An 18,912-nucleotide genomic window follows, 5' to 3' on the forward strand; every position below is an offset into this window, starting at 1 on the left:
ATGACAACATTCACATCAAAGATCACCGATCATAGACCACCATAACAAATATAATAATCATAAAAAGTTTGAATTATTGTCAGAGTTACCAAAAATGTGGCACAGGAAGCAAATGTTGTTGGAAAAAGGGCGCTGATGCACTTGCTGTACACAAGGTCACTAAGGAACTTTAATTTGTCATAAGTGCAGCATCTGAAAAGTGCAGTAAAGACCTGCGTCTACTTTGTGTACGCCTTTCCAGCCTTGTCTCCTGGAAACCTCCTCATACCATCTCTGCTTTTGCCTTGCAGTCGACGGACAGTGGCAGGAGTGGAGCTCCTGGAGCCAGTGCTCGGTGACCTGCTCGAATGGGACCCAGCAGAGGAGTCGGCTGTGCACTGCGGCTGCGCACGGGGGCTCGGAGTGCAGGGGGCCCTGGGCAGAGAGCAGAGAGTGTTACAACCCCGAGTGCACAGGTGAGGCCTGAGGATTGCGTTTTAAGGATGCCTGCCATTAGGTCTGTGACAGCGCCATGCAGGACAGTCATGGGATAAACCGATCATTATACATTTCTGCTCAATGAAGCCAACTGTACCAAAGCTCATTCTACTGTATGTTGTATTAAGAAGGCAACAAAATTCAGCAGCTTCTTAAATTAGATCAAATTAATTCGATTATACTAAATATTGATGTAAATCGATGAAGTCTAGAGCTGAACTTGTACTCTTTTAAAACTCAATGTCCATAGAAGCTTCTGTTCATCACAGTGCTCTAAATTTGGCCGGAAAGTCAAATATTTGTGTATACTTTATTCGTGGTGTTGGATTAATAAAAACTGAACAGTTATGGTCCTCAGACTTCTGAATACGTGAAGCGCTGAGCACTGTACTCCGCCGTTGACTGTGGTGGCATGTTTCTTTCAGCCAATGGGCAGTGGAATCAGTGGGGTCATTGGAGTGGCTGCTCCAGGTCCTGCGACGGAGGCTGGGAGAGAAGGATGAGGACCTGCCAGGGCGCGGCCATGACCGGGCAGCCTTGCGAAGGGACAGGCGAGGAAGTGCGGAGATGCAGTGAGCAGCGCTGTCCTGGTGAGTGCGCTCAGAGTGTCCCCGGGAGATACGCTGGGCCCTCAAAAAAAAAAGATGAAAAATATTGCCGTTAGTTAAAGATAATGCTTCCTCAGTTAAAGTATTGCTGTTGATAAATGGTGATTCACTTCTTTCCCTAATGTATGAGGTTTCCTCTGTTTCTGTGTCATAGACTGTTTTCTGTATGTTTTTAAATTGTTTGCTGCAAAATGAGTAGGCATATTGAACAATAACATGGGTAGACAAGTTTGAAATTACTGATAGTTTGGGGTATCATTTTTGTAACTATCTTTATGAAATATTTGTTTACTGAGAGAACAAGTTGCCTTAGATTACTTTAGTAGAAAATAGATGCGCGAGAAAATACAAATATAAGGCTGAAACTCAGAAACTTAAATTTCACTGTGAATCCATCCTGATGTGTGACCTTGGACACCTCGGTTTACCTGCCCCATTCCCACTGCAAAAGGAAATCCCTGTGAGGAACTCACTTTAAAATGACAGCATCAGGTCTTAATTCATAGAGAAAGCCTGGAAGTATTGCTACATTAGAGGATTTTACACAGAAGCATAGCATACAGGAAAGGTCAGAAATTGACCATATTATAAATCACATATATCTGAAAGTTCATGTAGAACAGAGACTCTTTCCTATGAGTGTGTACATTTCATAAGATACTGTTAATATTCAAGACTCAATAAATAAGTGAAAATTAGGATTTTAGAATGATATCACTGGCAAAATTTTGTAAACATGCCAGAAAAGCTAATAGCATGGAATTTTAAGATTTCATTGCTGTGTATAAAACTCTGAACTTAGAAATTCAAAGACCCAATTAGAGTTGATGTTGCCACTGTTAATTGTGGGTAAGCTCGCCAACTCTGGCTGTCTGGTCCTGCTGGGTGTGATGACTGCCCCTGTTTGAGATTCCTTTTCAGTTCAGACAACTATGGATTTCTGTCTCTTATCTAACATGACTACTTCAGTTTAAAAAAAAAAAAAAAAAACTCAGTGAATTCTAAGAGTTATCTGGGATCAAAACTTTGTATTTCTCCATATTGAGAATTCTAAAGACTTTTCATGGTTCAGAGATAATAGCAACAGAAACTAGACTCTGAGGGCAACAATAAGTCAGTTGTGTTCTTTTTAGAGCTTTAAAAAATCTAAAATTAGTTTTGTTCATTCTTAAAACCATATGAATCCTGAATGATAAGAACTAACCAGCATGAAGGATTCTGTTAAGAAGGATATCTTCACCAATTAGCACTGTGAAATTTCTCCTGTGCTTCATAAAAATTAAGAAGCGTTAAACAAAGGCATTTATTTTGCCCAGGGAGAAATTTCACTGGAACAGTAAGCATAATTAAATAAGACCCTTTTTAATATTTGAAGTTATCTAAACTAGTCTGAGCATGCCAAGGTTCTTAACCAGTCCTTTAACACTGACTTTCATCTGCAAATACAGATATAAGATGGTGCTGCTTGCAACCAGATTTATAAAGATTGCCACCTGCTGTTTGGAAAACATTTTACATATCTATTTACAAAAAAAGATATTACACCTTGTTTACTAGGCTTATTTGCTGTCTTTCGTGATTTCAGGGAGATTGAAAAATTGTACAAAACTGTAAACACTTTTTAGATTATATAAATAAATATTTTTGACATTAACCTTGATACTTTAATTTTTCTCTTTTCAAAACTGTGATTTAAATCATCTCCAAGTATGTAAATAACATTTTTTAATTAAAATGAATTATTGAGTTAGCTAAACAATTCACAAATTAATGCTTGTACAGGGGTAAAAAGATAATCATATGTACCAAGCTTTTGAAAATATGTCCTGATCTTTCACCTTCATACAAATAAGACTGTCCGTTAACATGTGACTATTAATTTCAATAATACTTCTGCCTCCGTATAGAAATTTTATCAAAATAAAAGTAGGGTTCTTTTAATATTTATCCTTTAACTTTTCCATGCACATCAATGTCATCTCCAGATTATTTTTTTCAAAAAGGCAGGGATAATAAATAACTTAGTTTTCCACAGTGGACTTGATTTATACGATATACTGGCTTTTCAACTCAGAGCAGTTGTTTCTCTATGGTCAGTATATATTCCTTTTATAATTAGGAGCATAGGTTTTCTAATTTCTTCCACTAGATTGCTCCTGATTTGCACATAGGCAATATAAATTGAGAAAACTTTCAAATTATCTTAACAGTTGCTAACTCATTTTTTCTTGTTTTGTCAAAGCTGAAGGTTTCTCTTGAAATAATATGCTTTTTCTACAGCTATTTATAGTACTGTTCATTCTTAATTTTATTCATCCTGCTGGAAACAAATAAATTAGTATTTATTTTTATGCTTCACTTAATTTGGATACAAAACAAATTAATCAAGTTTGCCAAGAGACCCTCTGTTGTCAAGAAAGGAAAGTATAATATATGCACATCTTTGGGTAATTAATGAAAATAATGATTAATTAGCTGGATTTAATCAAAAGCTCTTATCACATCTACTAAAAATGGAAAATATAAAATATTTTCCTAACAAGATTAGGATATTTCTTTCCTGGTAAATAGATCAAATAAAAGTATTAAAAAGAGCATCATCAATGTCCCTGTCTTCATAAGAAAGAGAATGAGAAAAATATTATTTAAAAAACTACTGCTAGTTAAGAAATAAAGGAGCTACAGGGGAGATAATTGAGTTGCCCAAATTTTAAATTGATCAAACTCACCAAATAATGATTTTATTGATCTCAGTCTCGTTATATACCCAAGCTTTTGGCTTAAACTAGTGGAATAATTTTGTAATATTGCTACAATGTGAAAACATACTATTTTTAGTCTTTTGTTTGGTTGGTTTTTTCTCCCCCAGTTTTCCCCTGGTTAATATCATTCAGAAAGCAGAGTTACTGGTGATTCGCCTATGTTAGCCTAGGCTTCCCAAGGCCTCTCTGCCCTGTTCCAGGGAAGGGCTTGCTCTTCCCAGAGCCCAGTTCTAGAATCCATGAATCTTTAGTCATTAGTTGCTAAATTGGAACCTGCCGTGCACAGGCAGATGTTACATTTAATTTATATATAAAATGTTCTTCTTGGAGTCACCATTGCTTTGTCTACAAATGATGAGCAAAGCCTGCAGGTGGAATGTGCTGAGAAAATCTTTATAACAGCAACTTAAACAGAGATGGAGCAGTTATTGTGATTCTGAACTCTAGATATTCAGAGCCACTTATTTGGTTTCTGAGTAACTTTCTTTTAGTAGGAAGAAAACATCACTGCACTTGCATTTTTTGAGCTTTTATCTTCTCTGAGTGCCTCTCTGAATTGTCCAGAGCTGTGCTCCTCAAACTTTAGTTGACAAATCCCTTTTAAAATTGCATCAAGCATGATACAGGATGCTCCGGGCTGGTGCACTGGGATGACCCAGAGGAATGTTATGGGGAGGGTGGTGGGAGAGCGGTTCAGGATGGGGAACACATGTACACCCGTAGCAGACTCATGTCAATATATGGCAAAACCAATACAATATTGTAAAGTAATTAGACTCCAATTAAAATAAATACATTTATATTAAAACAAAAAAAGAAAAACAGATATTCTTTTAAAAAATGCATCAAGAAGCACTTAGGAATAAACTTGACCTAGGTGGTGAAAAAATATGCTAAGAACTATAAAATATTAATGAAGGAAATTGAAGATGATTCACAGAAATGGAAAGATATCTCATGCTCTTAGACTAGAAGAATTGATATTGTTAAATGACCATACTACCCAAAGCAATCTATAGATTTAGTGCATTCCTATCAAATTACCATGGCATTTTTTCACAGAACTAGAGCAAATAATCCTAAAATGTATATGGGACTTTAAAAGACCCAGAATTGCCAAAGCAGTCCTGAGGAAAAATTTAAAACCAGGTGGCATAACCCTCTCAGAATTCAGATAATACTGTAAGTCCACAGTAATCAAAACAACATGATATAGACACAGAAACAGACATATGGATCAATGGAACAGAACAGAGAGCCTGGAAATAAACCCCTACACCTATGGACAACTAGTATTCAACAACGGAGGCAAGGGCTTAATTTCAAAAATGTTCCAACAGCTCATACAACTCAGTAACAGAAAAATACAACCCAATCAAAAAATGAGCAGAAGAATTAAATAGACATTTCTCCAAAGAAGACATACAGATGGCCAACAGGCATATGACAAGATGCTCAACATCACTAATTATTAGAGAAATGCAAATCAAAACTACAATGAGATACCACCATACACCAGTCAAAATGGCCATAGTTAAAAATTCTATTACTACAAATAACAAATGGTGGAGAGGGTGTGAAGAAGAGAGAACCCTTCCACATTGTTGGTGGGAATGTAAATTGGTGCACCCACTGTGGAAAACAGTACAGAGGCTCCTCAAAACAAATAAAAATAGAGCTACCACATAATCCAGCAATCCCAGTCCTGTGCATATATCCAAACAAAGCTATAATTCAAAAAAATACATGCACCTCAAACTTTAGTGGACAGAATAATCACTCAGAGAGCTTGTTAAGATGGAGATTCATGGGCCGGTCCTCTCTCCCAAGGTTCTGATTCAGTAGGTCTGGTCTAGGCCTAGGAATCTGCATTTTTAACAAGCTCCCAGGAGTTGGTGGTAATGCTGCAGATGACCCAATAGGTTTCACTGGCCTTGAGTATAAGTAAGTAAATATAAATGACAAAACTAGCAAAGAATGGAAAATGGTTCTCACCCTCAGCCACACTGCTGCAAGTTGCAAAATCACCTTAATAAGATTGCAGGATTTTATTGTATTCACACTTCATAAGTAAGGAGGGATTATTTCTGAAATCTTCTCATAACAAAAATACAGATAATGCATTTCACATTCCCTTACCCAACTCTTGTTGTTTCAACCAAAATAAAATAGAAACATAGGGCAATTAGCCAGCTGTTGTGGACAAGGAAGAATGGTTTAGGCAGGGCACTTGGTTGTGCAGTCCTGATGCAGGAAGAACTGGGGTGTCACTGGAACCCATTTGAGGTGAAGTCGTATGCCTCAAGGACACATATCCTCTGTAGCAGAGGTGCTTTTTCATTGCCTGTCCCCATGCTCGGAGCTACTTTGCAGACACACACAGCTGTCTAATATCTGGAGCAGGGAATTGTCAGGAAGGAGGATGGAGTCTGCACTCATATCGACTTACATTCTCCTCCATTCCCAGGGGGAGGACTGGGGATTAATTAATCACTATCAATACAAATATTGTGTCTTTGTTAGAGACAAGTTTAACAAGTTAAAAAGTCAGACTTCTAAGTCGTGTAGGCTGAAAGAGCTGTCTGATGGACTAAGATCTACTACCTCCTCACAGAGCGATTTCTCTCGCCCTTCTTTTCCCCATGATCACAGAGACGAAAATAACTGCAGCCACTTTGAAGGTTGTTATGACAATTATTTGAATTAAAAATATTTAATGCGCTTGGAAGAGTACTTGATTCATAGGGGTGTGTAAATATTGCTGTTGTGACGGTGTATCAGCTTGAGATTGATAATAGTCATTCTCCATATAAGGAAGGCTCTTAAAAAACATATTTGATAAATACCCCTCTTCTTCCCTCAGACCTTAGCAGCATCATGAAGTCTTCATATGTGTTGGTTCCACTGCTGAATTAGAGCAGTGTGAGCACAGAGGCAGAATCGATCTCATTTTACCCTGCACCCCCAGCACAGGGGGCTCCTGAAACATTAGAATTAGAGAATTGCCAGCAAGTCAGATATGTATTTTTTATTCTGTTTTCTGCATGCAGCTCTACAGTGTAGAATCAATTTCTCTTTAATGCTGAAATTCTAGCATAAGTGGGGAAAACTAATTTTCCACATCAAATTGATTTAAGTCCTGTATAATTTTTGCTATTTTTAAGAGACAGAAAATCAGTTTGAATAGACAGATTAACAGCTAATCACTAGGTAATTGCTACCTTGTTTTAAGGGAGCATGCTAACTGTGTACTTGTGTCTTCAAGTACAGTTGTATCTTACAGATGGGTTTTTATATCTTTACACTAGTGAGCGTAAACAGTGGGATTTTTCAGCCGATAAAACAGAGTCGTGGTTCCATTTTGCTGAGGCATAAAAAAGCAAGTGGTTCACATTGCTACACAATAATATGTTTTTTATTTTGAGCACAGAACCGTAGCCTGAACTAATTATATATTTTGTAATTTACAAAATGCACACAGGTAGCATTAAACAGGAAAAGAAAATAACACAAATCTCTATTTCCAGCTTTTCTTTCTCTCCTGCACTTTAGTTTCATACACCAACCAGCTTTTTGATGCCAGGATGCGCTTAGATAACTCCACATCAAAACTATTTTCAGCATCTCTCCTAAGCTGCATCCTCCCCGTGTCTGTAACTCAGGGCAGAGCACACCAGACATTCTTCCTGGAAACCCGAGTTCCATCTTTGCTGTCTCTCTCGTCCTCACCTCCTACATGAGCCGTGGAGCAGAGCCTGCCATCCTCCTAAGCGGGTTGGAATCCACCCGCTTCCCTGGCCACTTCTGTGATTCCCCCAGCCCTACTTCCTTGGTTACACGATTTCAATTGTCACAGGCCTGCCTGACTTTAGTCTCGCTCTCCCTCGACCCACTCTCCAAACTGCCTGGACGGCTTTCAAAACATGACAATACGTGTCCCTCCCCTTAAGTTCAAAGCCCTCTTTTAGCTCTTCACTTCACCCGTCCCCCTCCTGCAGCAACCCCCCTCTGACCATCCCCAGTTCTCCTTGTCATCCTGAAAGGTTCCCCAAGATTTGGATGGACCAGGCTCTTCCTTCCCTGCTGATCCTGCTGCACGGGGTTCCCAAGGCACACTTCCCCGTCCTCACTGGCTGGCACTTCCTTGTCCTTCGCACTTCCACTTGATCATCCTTCAGGAAGTCCTCCCCTGATGTACTCCTAGAGCAGCCCGGACTCCCCAAATCATAGTGGGCGCCCAGCTGCATTGCAGTTTCTCTGCTTATGTGTCCTTCACTATCATGGAGTTGAGAAGCCCTGCCTGTTCCTTGTTTGTTTTTGTGTGTGTGCAGTATTTATCAAGGAGACTGGGGCATGATAGGGGCTCAAATATTTATAGAATGAATGAGTTCCATTCCTGCCACTGAGGTGTGACCCCAGAAAAATTCTCACTCTTGGGAACGTCATCAACCTAAGATGGAAGAAAATAAAATGTCATTTTACTATCTACACTGTTCTGCTTTAGGTATGATTTTCTGAACTAATTTTTTTAAAGATTTAATCTTCAAAGATGCCAAATAACTTTTGATGAAATATTTAAAACAGCTGAGGGATTCGACATTCCTTCTAAAAAGCTGAGAATCCTGGACCAATTTGCAAGTTTGAATCTTTGATTCCCCTGGCATCTTCCTTTCTTATCACTTGTGTACTGAGTAGAAACTCAGTACAAAAAGCGTGATGAATCCTAAGCTTCATGAATTTGCAGGGCAGAGAACAAAGTTTGTTGACTTCTCTGGGTTTATAAAGTTACTGTGATTTTTTTTTATGTTTTTGTTTTTGAACTGGCTGAAGTACCCCCTTGTGCTTGTCACCAGGCAAATGGGAACTAGTACTTACTTGGTGTGGTTGGAAAAATAGCTTTTTAATCAGCTTTTTCTTTCACCAGTTAGGCTATATGCAGATCTTATCAGAGGATTCTGAATAGGGTCCCTGGGACTCTTACCAAGTCAGGCACAGCCATACAAGATCAATTTTTGTAATTATCCAGTACCATGGAAACCCATTTTGGCTAATTTTTAGGAAAAGTGTAGTAGCTAACTGCTCACTATTATTGCTTCTAAAGGAAATTTATTATTTACTACTGACTTTTTTCACACACACATGCACACACACACACACACACACACACACAGAGTCCTCAGTACTTTGCAAGTCATCCTCATTCTCTGTCGTCTTAGGCACTGGAGTAATGGGAAAACAGACCTTTTGAGCATATTTGGTAGCTTTGGGTTAAAAATACACGTGTGTTTATAGTTGTGAAAGTGAAAGTCGATCAGTAGTTTCCGACTCTTTGCGACCCCATGGACTACACAGTCCATAGAATTGTCCAGGCCAGAATGCTGGGGTGGGTAGCCTTTCCCTTGTCCAGGGGATCGTTCCAACCCAGGGATCGAACCCAGGTCTCCTGCTTTGCAGGCAGATTCTTTACCAGCTGAGCCACAAGAAAAGCCCAAGAATACTGGAATGGGTAGCCTATCCCTTCTCCAGCAGATCTTCCAGACCCAGGAATCAAACTGGGGTCTCCTGAATTGCAGGAGGATTCTTTACCAACTGAGCTACCAGGGAGTAGTTTTCCACTATCTTTTAGCAGACCTGTAAGTGCTATGTGTCCAAAGGATGAAACAAAAATCCTTCTCTTCATGGTGCTCACATTCTAGCAGGAGGAGACAAAAAATATATATATAAAGCAGAAAATCATGCAGATGTATGTGGTTAGGAGTGTCTTGGAGAACACAAGGGCAGAGGAAGGACTGGATGCATAGGGCAGGCAGGCAGGCTGTCTCTGAGAAGACGGGTTACAGAGGAGCTTGAAGGCAGTGGAGAGGAGCCAGGAGGAGGTTTAGGGAAGGAAGCGGGACAGTGTCCTGGGCAGAAAGAAGAGGTGCACAGGCTCTAGAGTGGGGTCCTCCTGAAGCTGGAGAAGTCTCGAGGGGGCAGTTAGAGTGGAAGTGGAGGAGCTGACGAAGGAGCAAGGCTGTAGAGCCTTGTAACTGATGCTCCTTAAATCGCTCAGCGTTGCACTTTTACGGAGAGAAGTTTTCCCCAAGTATTGTACCTACCTTTTTAAAAAATTGAGCACTGATCCTAGCCCACCTTGATTTTGAACTTCATCAGTTCCAGGTGTGAGCTGGGTAACTGTTTCACCCTGCTGGCCCACTCTTGCCATCTAGTGGGGAAAGTGAAAGTCTTCAGGCCAGAATACTGGAGTGGGTAGCCTTTCTCTTCTCCAGGGGATGGTCCCAACCCAGGGATCGAACCCAGGTCTCCCACATTGCAGGCAGATTCTTTACCAGCTGAGCTATCGGTGAGTGCTTGTAATTACCAGATTTTCTTATGCCCAAGGTGGACTGGGGCAGGGCGCTCTTGGGAATAACAATGGATGTGAAAACTTTCAGAAACCTTACCTGGAAACGAAGAAATCAGGGTGCAGATGGTTCTATCGTTGACTTATGTCAAGACTGAATCAGGAAAGAAAACTGAAAGCTATAGCAACAAGTTTCATGAAATGTATTTCAAATTTCATCAATGGAACTGATGAAAATTTGGGTTTGAAAATAATAAAAAGGTACAAGTGAAGTGAAAGATTACAAAGGAAGAGTTAATTAGGTGATGTTGAGCAGAAGCTTGGTATATAGATAAGCAAAAAGAATAGTCAAATGTCAGGTAATGTTAGATTGATCACTGCTATAACTTTCTTAAAATAGACTAGCTTTATATAGAATTCAACTATGGAATAAACTGTACATGATACATTCTGTGCATTTTAACACGTAATTTTCCTTTTCATGTTCTATAGTAGTTTGGGTTGACATTTACAAAAACACAATTATCATCTGTTACTGTATTATCCAGGATAGTAGATATTAAAATTTTAAATTACATTAATAAAAATTAGATATATTTAAAACTCAGTTCTCAGTCTTACTTGCCACACTCCAAGTGCTTAATGGCCACATTGACTAGAAGCCACCATACTGGACAGTGAAATTCTCCTTTATCATTGCGGAAAGTTCTACTGTACGGCACTACGCTTATATTGTTTCCTCAGTAAAACTGATTTACTCAACAAACATGTTTTGAATCTTTAGTACATGCTAGACGTCATAATAGTTCATTACAGCAGGTGAAGATTTATTTAATGAAACATAATTAGCCTCCTAAAAGGCAAAATTCTGGAGTTGAGAACATTTACAAATGTAACCAGATGCTTTCCATCCACTGTGGGAAGAGCTATAATACTTGCACATCCAGTGACTGAGGTACTGAGGAGGCTTCCCAGAGGATCCACAATTTAAGATGTGTTTTAAAGATAACCAGGAATATTAACAAAAAACAAGGAAGGACGTGAGTATTTTAAGTAGAGGATGTAGCTTCTGCAAACTCAAGGAAATGTGAATTTGTATGGAGTATCTGGAGGATTACAGTTCTATGTGGCTGGCTGGTTCATGGTAGAATAAATATGAATTGTAATTGGAGAGAGGGGCTAGGGCTTGCTGGAAGGGCCTTTTCTGTCACAGCCAGAACAGTTATCTTTATCCTGTCGGATGACTGGAAAACCATGGAAAATTTCATGCAGCATGTTATGGGATTACTCTGCATTTTAAAGATTACTTTATTGAGGTGGTATAAAAATTGCATTGAACATTCATATCAATGTTGGCAAAAACTACTACAATATTGTAAAGTAATTAGCCTCCAATTAAAATGAATTTTTAAAAAAGGGAAAAAAATGCATTGAAGAGGAAGGAGGCCAAAGAATAGAAGTACTTTACATCCTGCATCTTACATGTAATAAATATATCTATATTTGGAATAAAAAATCAGTTCACCTCTCTGAGCATGTTTTCCCATTTGATCAATGCAGTTAATAGTCTCTATCCTATAAAGTTGTTGGGGAAATTAAATGAGTCCATTCATGTAAGATGGTTAGTGAGGGCTCAAAAATGTTACTGCTATTAATAGTTTGAAATTGTCTAATGAAAGCTTTTAACATAAGGAAAATGTAAGGGGTCGATGATTCTGCAAAAATGCAGAGAATGAGACAGGGAGAAAGAATGGTACAAGTGCTTGAGACAAAAGAGCCTTCTAAGACCTTAAATAAAGTGTTTCCAGGTAGGAGGGAGATGTCAAAGGAACAAGTGCCATGGGTAAGGTTCTGTGAGTGATGACCAAGGTGACTGTGTTGGGTTTGGCTGTTAGGAGATCACTGGTGGGTGACGACAGGGCATTTATGAATATGGGGCTGGTGAAGGTTGGACCAACGGCTAAACCACCCGCCAAACAAAGATTCCATGACTCGGAGACAGGCGCCTGAGGATTTTAATGAGAATCTAGATTATATGTATGTTATACACACTCAAATAAACTCAATATGAGGGAGATTATCGAGGTAGCAAAGAGGGTGTGCATGAGTCAGAGTTCCAGAATCAGTCCTGCTGATACCTCTACCAGTCCCATCACTTAGACAAGCCTCTTCTTTGGGGGCCTTGGTGCCGCAACCATAAAGAACAAGGAGATAGATTAGGTGCTCTTCAATGTCACTCTCAGTTCTAAATGCCCACATTTAAACCACTCATCTCAGTGATTCAAGAAAGTATTATTTCAAGATGGCAATGTCTCAAAGTGCATTCTTCATCTACTAACAACTCTAATGGGTCCTAACAATCTCCTAAACTCTGAAGTTGAATTAGTATCAAGATTCAGTTCAGTTCAGTCACTCAGTTGTGTCTGACTCTGTGAGACCCCATGAACCACAGCACACCAGGCCTCCCTGTCCATCATCAACTCCTGGAGTCCACCCAAACCCATGTCCATCGAGTTGGTGATGCCATCCAACCATCTCATCCTCTATCGGCCCCTTCTCCTCCTACCCTCAATCTTTCCCAGCACCAAGGTCTTTTCAAATGATTCAACTGTTCGCTTCAGGTGGCCAAAGTATTGGAGTTTCAGCTTCAACATCGGTCCTTCCAATGAACATCCAGGACTGATCTCCCTTAGGATGGACTGGTTGGATCTCCTTGCAGTTCAAGGGACTCTCAAGAGTCTTCTCCAACACCACACTTCAAAAGCATCAATTCTTCGGTGCTCAGCTTTCTTTACAGTCCAACTCTCACATCCATACATGACCACTGGAAAAACCATAGCCTTGACTAGATGGACGTTTGTTGACAAAGTAATGTCTCTGCTTTTTAATATGCTGTCTAAGTTGGTTATAACTTTCCTTCCAAGGAGTAGATGTCTTTTAATTTCATGGCTGCAAGCACCATCTGCAGTAATTTTGGAGCCCAGAAAAATAAAATCAGCTGCTCTTAAAAACCCCATCTATTTGCCATGAAGCAATGGGACCAGATGCCATGATCTTAGTTTTCTGAATGTTGAGCTTTAAGCCAACTTTTTCACTCTCCTCTTTCATTTTCATCAAGAGGCCCTTTAGTTCTTCTTAACTTTCTGCCATAAGGGTGGTGTCATCTGCATATCTGAGGCATTGATATTTCTCCTGGCAATCTTGATTCCAGCTTGTGCTGCCTCCAGCCCAGCATTTCTCATGATGGACTCTGCATATAAGTTAAACAAGCAGGGTGACAATATCCAGCCTTGATGTACTCCTTTTCCTGTTTGGAACCAGTCTGTTGTTCCCTGTCCAGTTCTAACTGTTGCTTCCTGACCTGCATACAGGTTTCTCAATAGGCAGGTCAGGTGGTCTGGTGTTCCCATCTCTTTCAGAATTTTCCACAGTTTATTATGAATGACTTAAATAGTATATTGTCCCCAGAACAAGAAATTTCTCACCGGTATCACACTCATATATAGGCATTCATGTATTCATTCAACATTGGACGACATCTCTGTGCCAGATACACCTTTATGTGTAAGATAGAAAGGACCTAACATCCCGGGCAAGTTGTGAGGATAAATATATGAACATATAAATGTCAATGCTGTGTGGGAGCAGAACAGTAGGTGTGTCTGGAAAAGAGACAATTGCTCTTTCTAGGAGTAAGGTGTCAGGTTTAGTACAACATATGCTTTTTTTCTTTCACAAATTCCTTCATATCTGTAGTATGCATCTGTTATTCTTGAAATTCCCTTTATCTTTCTTGGCTCGGTAATCAAATTGAGCTTTTGAAGGAAAAGAAAATAATTCATTTATTTTTATATGATGTAGTGTGATTGCCATTATTGCTCTTATATGAAGAAAAACAAAGTTATATGTTCTGTCCCTTATGTTTATTTACTGTTGACACCTACATTTAATAACTCTGATATGACTTTCAGTTTATTAGAAATCATTTTATTTTGTAATATCCCAGAACTGTATGAATAATGATGAGTATTAGAAAGACTATTTATACGTTTGAATATGATATAATGTTCAGTTTTTAGGTGTATTGCGGATACTCTTCGTGATACCAATTGTCTCGCTATTCACACTGTTCACTGAACTCATGGTAGGCAAGGCGCAAGCTAAGAGGCTGGAAGAAAATGCCAGGAACTGTAAGAACTGCAGACAAATCTATTCTCTCCTGGCTGGAATAGCAGCCTTAGCAGCAGACATAACATAATACAACAGAACCCTTCTGGGCTCTTCCAGGTGAAGCATATACAGGCGAACACAAAGTAGGTCATGACCAAGTGGGTAACTCGTGATGCACATGCGCAGTGCTTTAAGCGAGCTCAGCTGTAGCCTAAACCTCCTGACGCACATGCGCAGTGCTATAAAGGATCTCAGCAGTTACAAATAAATCTTATTATTTATAAAACGTGGGGCAAGAGAGCCTGACCACACCATCTTGGCTAATTTGCCCTCTCCCACAGTCCACCCCTTCAAGCTCTCTCACCTTACGTTTGATATGCAGTCCATTTTCTGTGATATTCCTTCCCTTGGTGAGTGACAGTGACCCTTGGATTTACCTCTTGCAGCAGCATTAGCTACAACAACAGTTATATCCCCAGTTCAGTTCGGTTCAGTCACTCAGTCGTGTCCGACTCTTTGTGACCCCATGAATCTCAGCAGGCCAGGCCTCCCTGTCCATCACCAACTCCCAGAGTTCACTCAGACTCACGTCCATTGAGTCAGTGATACCATCCAGCCATCTCATCCTCTGTCGTCCCCTTCTCCTGCCCCCAATCCCTCCCAATACATAGCAAAAGCCAATGCCAGGTATCGCCTGGAACTCATGTTGCAGTCCTTGCCCTCATGGGGCTAGAAGAACCACCCACCATATGTGGAGTGCCTTTATCTTGCGTGGCCAAGTCCAGTCCACCATCTGTCCTTGTGAAATTGCAGGAAATTCTCCAAAGGGGCAATCTACTCCTATGAGGTTTTATTAAGGACCTAGAAAACTCCACAGGCGTCAGGCCCACCCCTTCAAGGAGGGCATTCACAGCTCACCCACAAGATTCTTTCACAGTGTTCTAAATCTGCAAGACAGTCAGAGGTTAGTAGCGCATCATGGACACAGCCTTTATACACTGTTGTGGGGAGAGACCTTCCAGCCTCTTAGCTCATGCCTTGCCTTCAGCACTGTGAACAGAGAGATAACTGGCATCCCCAACAGGATTAGCAATACAGCTGTTCTACTGAATCTTCAGCATGGGACACACAGCCTAAATTTACATTTTACACCATAGGACACAGCCCTTACGGTATGCCTTGGCACAAATCAGCCCACATTGGCATCTGCATACCTGATGGAACCCCTGCTAGCTCAGTCCCCCTTCAGGGTCTTCACACTTTCAAAATGGCGTCTGCCACGCCATCCCTCTACCGCTCCCAAGCTAGCCACCATGGAGGTCACCTCATAGATGGGGCGCCCCAAACAGGGTGCAGGAATAGCAGTCAGGGATCCAGAAGAGGTCAGCGGGCACTGTTCAAATGGCGTCCAGAGTGCCGCCAGTGAAACGCTCATCATCTGGGCCTCAGGTATTTGGGTTACCTATCGACTGCCTCATGCCCAGTTCTCCCACCACTTGGGTCAACGCAGCCTAGTTATACCATTTACTCCCGATATGCTGGGGCTCCCCCACATTCATCCACAGGGTGCAGATGGGTGTTGATCCATTCCATGAGGGCGTGCGCTGCACGAGCGACCCCTGCATGAGCTGCTTCGCATTCTGCAGCCTTTGTCTTTTTTTTTTTTTAATTTAAAAAAAAATTTTTTTTATTTTTTAAATTTTAAAATCTTTAATTCTTACATGCGTTCCCAAACATGAACCCCCCTCCCACCTCCCTCCCCACAACGTCTCTCTGGGTCATCCCCATGCACCAGCCCCAAGCATGCTGCACCCTACGTCAGACGTGGACTGGCGATTCAATTCTTACATGACAGTATACATGTTAGAATGCCCATTCTCCCAAATCATCCCACCCTCTCCCTCTCCCTCTGAGTCCAAAAGTCCGGTATACACATCTGTGTCTTTTTTCCTGTCTTGCATACAGGGTCGTCATTGCCATCTTCCTAAATTCCATATATATGTGTTAGTATACTGTATTGGTGTTTTTCTTTCTGGCTTACTTCACTCTGTATAATTGGCTCCAGTTTCATCCATCTCATCAGAACTGATTCAAATGAATTCTTTTTAACGGCTGAGTAATACTCCATTGTGTATATGTACCACAGCTTTCTTATCCATTCATCTGCTGATGGACATCTAGGTTGTTTCCATGTCCTGGCTACTATAAACAGTGCTGCAATGAACATTGGGGTACATGTGTCTCTTTCCAGCCTTTGTCTTGACGAGGGGTGAGTGACTGGTGATAGATGCCAGTCATTCTGCCCCATCCCCAGAACACAGGATACTGTCCACCTGTGTCCCAACATCACAAGAGCCATGCTGCCAAGGGTTCCCCTCGCCTTTGCCCCTCGCCTTTGGCATACCCAAGTCGACCAACTCCACCTGAATATATGGTCTGTATGTTGTGAACTCAGTCACAGATGGGGCCCCTTGAGGATGCCCACCCCGGGCCATAGGCTGCTCATGTTTCACCTGCTGCTGCGCAATAGGCGTTGCTGCCAAGTGGGACCCATGGTCTCATAGCATTGATTATCGCCATCACTTACCGTCTTGTTGTCAGAGATGCTGGGTTCTTCAGGGCCACTGGGTTCTTGCTCTAATGCCAATGTATGTTGCCCTAGTTCTTCCAAGAGACTGCACACCAACGCAGCATCATGGGGAGCACTATCCATACTCACCTGCAGGTAGTCAATAAAATCTGCCCCATGGTGCCAGCAGCAGCCCTTGCTGCCTTGTTCGGCAGGTGGGAACTCTTGCCTGTAACATCTTTTCAGTGCTATCCGGTGAGCCGTCCACCTCCTCCCAATCTTCCACTGGAATCCATGCTGAGAGGATCGTAGCCACATGGTACCACATGCTATGTGGTGGCCACTGGCTCCCTGCAGCCAGTGGAGTCTCCTGCTCTTCTACCTGCTGGGTATCCTGCCACCTCTTCTGTGGAGCCTCAGGCTCCTCTACCAGCTGGGTATCCTGTTGACTACACCAGTTGTATTGCTGATCCTGTTCTTGACACCAACTGTCTCGCTGTTCACACTGTTCACTGAACCCACGGTAGGCAAGGCATGAGCTAAGAGGCTGGAAGAAAATGCAGGGATCCATAGGAACTGCAGACACGTTTATTCTCTCCTGACTGACACGACAGCCACAGCAGCAGACATATATAACACAACATAACCCCACACAACCCTGCTGGGCTTTTCCAGGTGAAGCATATACAGGCAAACCTCACAAATGACTGAGCGGGTAACTCGTGATGCACATGGGCAGCGCTATACATGAGCTCAACTGTTACATAGTCATTATTCACAAAACATGGGGTGAGAGAGCCTGACCACGCCATCTTGGTTCGTTTGCTCTCTTCCCCACAATAGGCATATTCAAATGACTTTTTTTTTTTAAGCCTAAGCTTTCTTTGAAACGTGCTTTTTTTCTGTGAGGATTTTGTAGAGAATGAAATGAAAGTTGGTGGTTTCTTTTCTGAAGACATCTCTAACATTTCAATAAACACCACACTTAAAAAAAGACAGCTCTCTTCAGTCAGAGAGCTGCATTTCAGGATTGCTTATTGCCAGCATTTAAAAAATAAACACCACGGGTGTTAAAAGTCCCTTTGTTTTAAATTGCAGCACCTTATGAAATATGCCCAGAGGATTATCTGATGTCGATGGTGTGGAAGAGGACTCCAGCAGGCGACTTGTCCTTCAATCAGTGCCCGATGAATGCCACAGGTAATGTAGGATGACTCTCAAACCCAGACAATGACCACCCACCAACAGCAGCCTGCTGTGTTCTTCTGTCGTGTTTTGTCCTATATCTAAAACTAAGTCTGTCTAATAAGCAGTTAATAAAGCAATTTTAGTAAAGGGCTTCCTAAGTGTAGCCTATGAAGAGATCTGGAAAATCTTGCCGATTCAATGGTTTCTCAGTGTGAGTAATGTGCATTGTGGAAATAATCAAAGGAACAATTTACATGCATGTTTAAGGCGTGAAAATGTACAAACCCAGGTTTTCAGCCTGCCTCCAAGCCTCCCTGTCGTAAAGCTCTCTGTTTTTGTGACTCGCAGGCACCGCTAGCAGACGCTGCTCGCTCAGTCTTCACGGAGTGGCCTTCTGGGAACAGCCGAGCTTTGCAAGATGCATATCAAATGAGTACAGACACTTGCAGCATTCAGTAGGTGCAAAGCCAGCTTTAGTACTTGCTCTGTTTAATTCTTGTTAATGATCTCTGTGTGAGAGTTTAGTCTGCTGCTATATAGTCAAATGGATAAAATCTCTGAAAATAACACCTGAAGTAAAAAAGTCTGTGCTAGAAAGCTAACTTTCATAAATCAGTGCTAAACTGTTTTATTTCAAGGGTTTGGGATTTTATGGATCCTGCTTGGATCCTGCTATTTAAATGAATGGATCCCTTGTCTATTGGGGGAAAGTCCTGAATAAAATCTGTTACCTGGGTTTATCTATATGAATTAAACTATATCATGACTGGCACATCAGTTACCTAGTGCATAAGA

The 18,912-nt window shown here is 41.2% G+C and overlaps 1 protein-coding gene across 2 annotated transcripts in view; it reads left to right on the plus strand.

Moving 5' to 3' along the window:
* The window catches only part of ADGRB3 (adhesion G protein-coupled receptor B3), an 883,764-nt gene that overhangs the window by 369,146 nt on the left and 495,706 nt on the right, over positions 1-18,912 (plus strand). For both annotated transcript variants that reach the window (XM_005688755.3, XM_018058811.1), the window contains 4 exons: positions 291-455; positions 903-1,067; positions 18,028-18,129; positions 18,466-18,572. In XM_005688755.3, the coding sequence (XP_005688812.1) occupies positions 291-455; positions 903-1,067; positions 18,028-18,129; positions 18,466-18,572 (539 nt within the window). The remainder of the gene's footprint in view (positions 1-290; positions 456-902; positions 1,068-18,027; positions 18,130-18,465; positions 18,573-18,912) is intronic.

This window comes from Capra hircus, chromosome 14 (assembly GCF_001704415.2).
Source record: "Capra hircus breed San Clemente chromosome 14, ASM170441v1, whole genome shotgun sequence".
NCBI lineage: Eukaryota > Metazoa > Chordata > Mammalia > Artiodactyla > Bovidae > Capra > Capra hircus.